The 9,469-nt window shown below is 32.2% G+C and overlaps 1 protein-coding gene across 1 annotated transcript in view; it reads right to left on the bottom strand.

The window, feature by feature from the left end:
- LOC143046870 (uncharacterized) overlaps window positions 1-632 on the bottom strand; it is a 78,373-nt gene extending 77,741 nt beyond the window's left edge. The window contains exon 1 of the mRNA XM_076219930.1: window positions 493-632. Coding sequence (XP_076076045.1) covers window positions 493-529 — 37 coding nt within the window. The 5' untranslated portion in view covers window positions 530-632. The remainder of the gene's footprint in view (window positions 1-492) is intronic.
- Between the last annotated feature and the right edge of the window lie 8,837 nt (window positions 633-9,469).

Raw genomic sequence — 9,469 nt, forward strand, 5'->3', positions numbered from 1 at the left:
ACAGTACATGATATATAAGGCATGAAGATGTTATTGTTACAGATCAGCTAATTTATCTATAGTAAAGGATCCTACAAATTAATGTAAGATACAGTCACAGAAAATAATTATATTCATAAGTACGTCTTATATGAATATATCATATTATGAATAAAAGCTGTGGCCAGATATCGCCAAACCATATATGTATTTTGTTTTAATGGCACCATCTGAGATAATTGGTTTTGGTAAATATTTGACATCAAATACATTGTTTCTCTCGGAAAATAAAAAAAAAAACAAACACGAACTGTCTTTTGTTTCGGTAAATATGTGGTATATTTAACTTTTGAAAAACTGATATTCACTTTAGCCGTTGGCCTCAGTAAATATCACTTTTCAAAAGTTAATTAAACCGAATATTTGCCTCATAAAAAGACAGTAATTGTATTATATTAAGTCGTCAATTTTATCCCCGTAATTAATTTCCAAGTTATTATGTAACAAACTCACCTGTTAGAAGATACAGTAATAAAATGATTTCCCTCATTTTAAATCTTCAATAAATTCCATGGGTTACCTTTATCGAAACTCACATATTTCTGCTCTCACTCGATGTATCAGGGATAGTTATTCGTATGCAGTGAATATTGAAGTACACTTCCCATTTAATTTCATAAATTAATATTGAATTTTTAGGCGATCCAATAGCTCTCTCGTGTAATTGGTCATTAAACTATTAAGGTATTGAACGAAAAATTACCAATAATTGAATCATAATGATTTAAATATAATTCAAATTTTCTTTCTATCAAACGTTTCGTAATGAAAAAGAAATTATATGTGTTAGTGAGCTGAATATCATATCTGCACACTTTTACATTTGCACATTTTAAATTTCCTTACATTTTACATCAAATAAAATTGAGAATGGAAAAAGTCAGTATATCAAATAGCATTGATATACTGACTTTCTGTGGCTGAAATTGTTAATGACATTTAACAGTAATTCAGATCTTTTGAGTTTAAAGACTCTAGAACAAAGATTGACTTAGCTAAGTTTGGTATAACTTTAACTTTTTAATGGACTCAAAGTTAACTTGTGTCACTGGTGGGGTTTGTTTAGACCAACGTAATACATTTTATTTTTATTTTGTGAATTGTAAAACATGTATTGTTGATGCCTAGTTACAACTACTTTGTCGTGACCCCTTCTGGTATCGGACGTTATCATTAGCTCATTAGTAATCACATGTGGTGACATAAAATATCGCTGATGTGATCATATTTTGTAACTTAATTGTTGATTTTGCTACGTAAATGAAATTGCAATCCAATTACACATAACACTAATCAACAGAGAGAGGTCAGCATTCTGACTTCTCCACATGTCTTAAAGTGTTAAACATAAAATCATTTAGCAACATCGACACCATACAAATAGGGCGTTATTTAGGTTACCAAAATTTAAAACACATTTTTCAAATATTGTCCGTTAATAAATTTTGATATTAAAAACAAACTAAGGTTTCGTTTCCATCATAAAAAGTTTACCTTATATGGATTTGCTTCTTTTTGATGCTCTGTTTGCAATTGGTTATATAGCTACTCAGCTGTTCGTTTCTTATACATCGTTGGCTTTTAAATTTTCGGCTCAATCCAGAAAAGTGCTCCGGACGCATGACGTATATAAATTGTTGTTTTCATTATTTACGTCTTTATTAAATAACGATTTGATACCATGTCCAGTATCCCTGTATGATAGATAACATTCATGGGATCTTTACTAGTAAAAATGTACGCTAAATTACCCTGTTGATTTACTGTTAGTGCCAAAGACAACCATCAAACTTTTAAGATGTGTTATAATACATAACAAAGTGATTTACTGCACATTTGAATATAATTCTTGAAAACATAACATCTGACTAAAATTAATGCGAAGTAAAGACAGGTATTTTGTATATATTTTTTTCATTTCATATTTGATATCAAGAAATGTATTACCAATGACTGTATTAATTTAGACGCTTCAAAAAAAATCTTTTTATAAAGGACAAATTTTTGTACAAAAACCTTGTATCTGCATCTAAAAAGTGTTATATACAAAACATCTTCCCATCAATAAATTGACTGAATTTAAACTGTTGCTTATCAATGTCTTTAAGTGCACTACATATAATGCAAAACATTATAAATATGATTTAATAATCATTTATTGGAAAATAAATTGTATGGAATCAATTTATCAAGCATGTAACCATTGTCATTGTTTTCGTTTAAATAAAATTATCGTAATTATGAACACATTTTGCCGTAATCCTTTAATAGTATGTTTGTTGAAATTCGTACAGTTTCTACTGTTAATGTAATCAAAAGTATTTCCTATCAAACAAACATGGTTTTGACGAATATTACAGTGTTAAATTAAAATCAAAGTTGGTAATTTAAATACAAGTATCATTTAACACACACTTGGTATTAGTATATGCATCCCCTGCTCAACTAATGACACCCTATTCTCCTTCCCTCGTATATTAAATTAAAGCTACAGTAGTTTACCGATATTTAAAGTATCATAAATCATCATCAAATTAGACTAATCACCAAAATGTGTACTCAAATGAGCAACACGACTGGTACCAAATGTGGAGCAGGATCTGTTAACCCTCTTCAAGTAATGATATGATCCAAACGTTTGGTGAGATTCCTGTTGGTCAGTTGATATGTTTTCTGTTGTGTTTTGTAGACTGCTGTTTGACGTGTTTTATAGTTTTTCTTGATATGGGATTGCCAGTTTGTCTTCTGTCTTAAAAGTTTAGATATCACTTTGGTGTCTTCCGCCTTCCTTTTCCAAAGCTATAAACGATGTAAGGATCAACACAGATAATAATCATATTATTTTTCAAGATTTTATTTTAAATTTATTATATATACAAGGATAACATTGTGTTTACAACATAAATGACGCTCGAATAAAAAAAAAAGTAAAAAAAGTTGTGGAAGCTACGGTAATATCTTCCTGAGGTAGAAAATCTTTAGCTATTTCAGCTCAATAGCAGAAAAATGTTTCCAGGTAAAGAACATTACTATCTCAATGTATCATTTCAGCAAAAAATCAATTTCACTGATTTCTTTGCGGTTTGTATCTTTTTTTTTCAATTACAAACAACCGGGTTATTCGTGACCTCTTTAATATCACACATTATATTGTAATGTAATATGTATCTGATCTTTACTTTGTATACAACGTCCATTGATTTATCATTATTAATGCAAAAAAAAGAGGAAGTGTTGTTTGATTGCCAATTAGAATACTATCCACCATAGAACAAAAAATAAGTACGATTGGTTTAATTTAACAATTATCGACGTTTTGCTTTTTTCTACTTCGCGGCCATTATTTGAAATATCAATGACCGTGAAAGAATAAATAAAGTCTGGCAAGTATGTGATCAGATTGTTGAAGAAACCTTATAGAGAATTCGAATGCAACCCGATGCATTGAATCATAACCACAAATATTTGTATAAAAAAAAAATGTCATAACGTTTCAATATTATAACCAGTATCAGATAAGAATAAAAGTTTTAGCATTTCACTTTTATACAATCTACAAGCATTTCACTGAATATGAACAAATTAATTATAGTAAGATTGAAATCTTCGATTAGGAATATAAATGAAAATTTTCATTGTTATGTGATAAAATAAATGAATCAAAGAGCTGATAGCACTGATGTAGCATCTTATTCATGACATCAAAATCATATTCAAACTGTTTATTTCACTCAACCATCCGTTACAATAATAACCCTTTTAATAATTTTTATATATAATACATAATCAATTTTTTTCACTATCCCGTAGATATATTTCAAGCAAGTAGTATTTACCTAAGTCTTTTATTTATCAAATTTTGTTGACAATGATCAATGTGATAATGGTGCTTTAATTCGAGTATATCATTCATCTTTAAAAGCCCGATTAGGGTCCCGATAATCACACGCGCTATTGATCAATTGTTATATCACCGTCTGGTGGACAAACAAAATGGAAAGGGGTGTTGACGGGTGAAATTCAAATTCTTTTATTTTATATCAGACGCCTGGTCCGCAATGCAACAGGAAAAGGGATGTGCGGTTTTACGCAATGCGATCCAACGATAACAATAAATCAATGAAGAGACGGCCTTTATCTTAAATACTGTAGGTTGTTTTGCTAATCATATTTCAAGTACACATTTTTGATACGGTTAAATTTGTTTTTGTTGTTTAATTCTGCATTTTATTCCTGTCAATCATCCCGGATTCCTTGAGGTGAAAGACCTTAAATGACCCAAGATTCCACGTGCATTTGAAACTCTATAGTTAGATGAAGAACAGCTAACTGTCCGAAATATCTCTTTCATACTATGTACGTGCCTATCGCAATACTAATTAAATAGTGATACATCAAAGTTTTGACTGACCACAAAAGTATAGACATCTGTAGAGAACAAAATTTGTGTGTGAGTTAAACTGTAAAACAAATAAAAATTAAGTTCATTGATAAAGACCGCGAGAGTAATAGACATCTGTAGAGAACATAATCTGTGTGCGAGTTAAACTGTAAAACAAATAAATATTTAGATCATTGATAAAGACCGCGAGAGTAATAAATATGTCTCATTGGCGATTTGTGGTCAACATCACCCAGTGAAAAATCAAGTACTTCTAAACATAAAATTGAGAATACAGACTACCAAATTTTATTCAATAGATATACATAAGTTTATGATTATACAATTATTTTTGGCCCTCGGGAATCATCTCAGCAATGTATACATTTTGACCGGTCCCTGCCTAAAAAGTTTATTAGCATTCATGAGAAGCAAACTTAAAAGGCAGTGACACATCGGTCAGTTTGAAGGGAATACAGCATGGTTCCAAGGGAGCACAGCATGGCTCCCTACTGCTTAAGACAGCGCAGCATGGCTGCCAAACGAGTTGAACGGACGGTGTTGATGAGACAACTGAATTCTTGGGAGAATAAATGAAATTTGGTTTATAGATCCAGACAATAAAATTTCATTAATGTCCAGTAGCTGAAATAATTCCCTGATCATTGATATATTGAAAGCGTGAGGTGGTGAAGGCGGCGGTTACAGAAAATATTTGCTTCACAATATAAAATAGCGTCCTTCTATCCAAACAGAATAACAAAGATGAGTTCTGCCACGTGTATCTCTTCTAAATAAGGAACAACCAAAAAAAGTAGAACATGCATACACGAGCTTCTTTACACGAATAAACCACGCCTAAATTATACGTAAGCTTACATTTATTCCTGTCAATCATCCCGGAATCCTTGAGGTGAAAGACCCTAAATGACCCAAGATTCTACGTGCATTTGAAACTCTATAATTAGATGAAGAACAGCTTAATGTCCGGAATATCTCTTTCATACTATGCACGTACCTATCGAAATACTGATTAAATAGTGATACATCAACGTTTTGACTGACCGCAAAAGAATAGACATCTGTAGAGAACATAATCTGTGTGCGAGTTAAACTGTAAAACAAAAAAATATTTAGATCATTGATAAAGACCGCGAGAGTAATAAATATGTCTCATTGGCGATTTGTGGTCAACATCACCCAGTGAAAAATCAAGTACTTCTAAACATAAAATTGAGAATACAGACTACCAACTTTTATTCAATAGATTTACATAAGTTTATGATTATACAATTATTTTTGGCCCTCGGGAATCATCTCAGCTATGTATACATTTTTACCGGTCCCTGCCTAAAAAGTTTATTAGCATTCATGAGAAGCAAACTTCAAAGGCAGTGACACATCGGTCAGTTCGAAGGGAACACAGCATGGTTCCAAGGGAGCACAGCATGGCTCCCTACTGCTTAAGACAACACAGCATGGCTGCCAAACGAGTTGAACGGACGGTGTTGATGAGCTTAATGAATTCTTGGGAGAATAAATGAAATTTGGTTTATAGATCCAGACAATAAAATTCCATTAATGTCCAGTAGCTGAAATAATTCCCTGATCATTGATATATTGAAAGCGTGAGGTGGTGAAGGCGGCGGTTACAGAAAATATTTGCTTCACAATATAAAATAGCGTCCTTCTATCCAAACAGAATAACAAAGATGAGTTCTGCCACGTGTATCTCTTCTAAATAAGGAACAACCAAAAAGAGTAGAACATGCAGACACGAGCTTCTTTACACGAATAAACCACGCCTAAATTATACGTAAGCTTACATTTATTCCTGTCAATCATCCCGGAATCCTTGAGGTGAAAGACCATAAATGACCCAAGATTCTACGTGCATTTGAAACTCTATAATTAGATGAAGAACAGCTTAATGTCCGGAATATCTCTTTCATACTATGCACGTACCTATCGAAATACTAAATAAATAGTGATACATCAAAGTTTTGACTGACCACAAAAGTATAGACATCTGTAGAGAACAAAATTTGTGTGTGAGTTAAACTGTAAAACAAATAAAAATTAAGTTCATTGATAAAGACCGCGAGAGTAATAGACATCTGTAGAGAACATAATCTGTGTGTGAGTTAAACTGTAAAAAAAATAAATATTTAGATCATTGATAAAGACCGCGAGAGTAATAGATATGTCTCATTGGCGATTTGTGGTCAACATCACCCAGTGAAAAATCAAGTACTTCTAAACATAAAATTGAGAATACAGACTATCAAATTTTATTTAATAGATATACATAAGTTTATGATTATACAATTATGTTTGGCCCTCGGGAATCATCTCAGCTATGTATAAATTTTGACCGGTCCCTGCCTAAAAAAGTTTATAAGCATTCATGAGAAGCAAACTTCAAAGGCAGTGACACATCGGTCAGTTCGAAGGGAACACAGCATGGTTCCAAGGGAGCACAACATGGCTCCCTACTGCTTAAGACAGCGCAGCATGGCTGCCAAACGAGTTGAACGGACGGTGTTGATGAGACAACTGAATTCTTGGGAGAATAAATGAAATTTGGTTTATAGATCCAGACAATAAAATTTCATTAATGTCCAGTAGCTGAAATAATTCCCTGATCATTGATATATTGAAAGCGTGAGGTGGTGAAGGCGGCGGTTACAGAAAATATTTGCTTCACAATATAAAATAGCGTCCTTCTATCCAAACAGAATAACAAAGATGAGTTCTGCCACGTGTATCTCTTCTAAATAAGGAACAACCAAAAAGAGTAGAACATGCAGACACGAGCTTCTTTACACGAATAAACCACGCCTAAATTATACGTAAGCTTACATTTATTCCTGTCAATCATCCAGGAATCCTTGAGGTGAAAGACCATAAATGACCCAAGATTCTACGTGCATTTGAAACTCTATAATTAGATGAAGAACAGCTTAATGTTCGGAATATCTCTTTCATACTATGCACGTACCTATCGAAATACTGATTAAATAGTGATACATCAAAGTTTTGACTGACCACAAAAGTATAGACATCTGTAGAGAACAAAATTTGTGTGTGAGTTAAACTGTAAAACAAATAAAAATTAAGTTCATTGATAAAGACCGCGAGAGTAATAGACATCTGTAGAGAACATAATCTGTGTGTGAGTTAAACTGTAAAACAAATATTAAATATTTAGATCATTGATAAAGACCGCGAGAGTAATAAATATGTCTCATTGGCGATTTGTGGTCAACATCACCCAGTGAAAAATCAAGTACTTCTAAACATAAAATTGAGAATACAGACTACCAAATTTTATTCAATAGATATACATTAGTTTATGATTATACAATTATTTTTGGCCCTCGGGAATCATCTCAGCTATGTATAAATTTTGACCGGTCCCTGCCTAAAAAGTTTATTAGCATTCACGAGAAGCAAACGTCAAAGGCAACGACACACCGGTCAGTTCGAAGGAACACAGCATGGTTTCGAGGGAACACATCATGGCTCCCTACTGCTTAAGACAGCGCAGCATGGCTGCCGAACGAGTTGAACTGACGGTGGTGATGAGACAACTGAGTTACTGGGGGAATAAATGAAATTTGGTTTATAGATCCAGACAATAAAATTCATTAATGTCCGAAAACTCAGATGAGAATCAGCTGAGTGCCCCCGAGGATGATGTGAGGTGGTTTAGCCTTCAATATATCAACAATAATAAACATGTTTCAAAGACAAGTAAAAGTTAACCGCGTAAACTAAAATAAAGTGTATTAATATACAGAAGCAAACAATCCTATATAACACAATGAGTATATACAAATGTAAAAATAAATTTACGACTCAGTTAAACTTTGTTGAGCATATATGATAGAAGTTGGGGAAATCCTGATATATCTACAAAAACTATCTGATTTCCATCGACCAAGTACTTTAATCATATGATCTTCTACGCGTGCTTTCCCCGCACTAGTTGCGGCACCAGATCTGAAAGAATGACCAGTATACAAGTTTGAGTCATAACCGCAAAGTTCTAAAATATTCTTCAATTTCACTAGAAAAAAATGTCTTGTTAAAGCTTCCCTTTTACCTGTTATAAAAAGCGGAAAATGTTGTTTATTGAGCATAATATTTTTTTAATTAAACAAGTTGAATTAGTGGGAAAACTTTATTGCTACTTATAATGTATTCATTTTTTTTTAATTAAATCCTTTGAAATCTTGTTGATGAGTATAATTTACATTTGCATAATAAATTAAGGTATTATTTTCTGTTCTTTGAAATATATAACACGATTAATAAGGTTTTCAAATAAACCATCTTGTTTTGATGGAAGTGTTAATTTTGCATTGATGAAAAAACATATTTTCAGATAATCAATATCTTTCTGAGTAGTCAGTTGATGAAGTTAGTCAAAAGGTACCGAGTTAATTAACCGGACATTTATTCTTATGAAGTTATTTTCTTTCAGAACCATAGGTCATTCTTTTTCAGAATCAACCTGGACGATACCATGTTTCAAAGAAATATGCTTCAAGGCATAAAATAATGACCTGTGTGTAAGGTAATTATTTTCCTTGATAAAAAGCAATCTATAATTTACTTCAAAATTATATTCGTCTGATAATTTATTGTTAACGCTTTGGGAACGTCTTTGCCCGCATTTTGATTTTAAAAACAAATATAACGTGAAGTTTTGATAATTGATCGCTTCAATACAGAAACATTTTCATATGAGTTGGATGAATTTTAATGAAGACATTCATAAAATAAAGCCAGATTTAACATATTCGTGTGTAAGATTTTGAAATCTTATTGAGTCACACTCGATAGGTTGATTGATTGTTGGTTGCTTGTGCTTTACATCCAGTGGGAAATATTTCATACATGTTCAGGACGAAACCCACTGAATAGGAAATCATACTGTGACTTACATGTAGTTATATTCGTCTTCATGTCAGTTCTTAACTTTTTTAAATTTATGTTTACCTTTTACTCTATCAATTGATCAACTAATAAGAAATTCTTATA

Source organism: Mytilus galloprovincialis, chromosome 9 (assembly GCF_965363235.1).
Source record: "Mytilus galloprovincialis chromosome 9, xbMytGall1.hap1.1, whole genome shotgun sequence".
Lineage (NCBI taxonomy): Eukaryota > Metazoa > Mollusca > Bivalvia > Mytilida > Mytilidae > Mytilus > Mytilus galloprovincialis.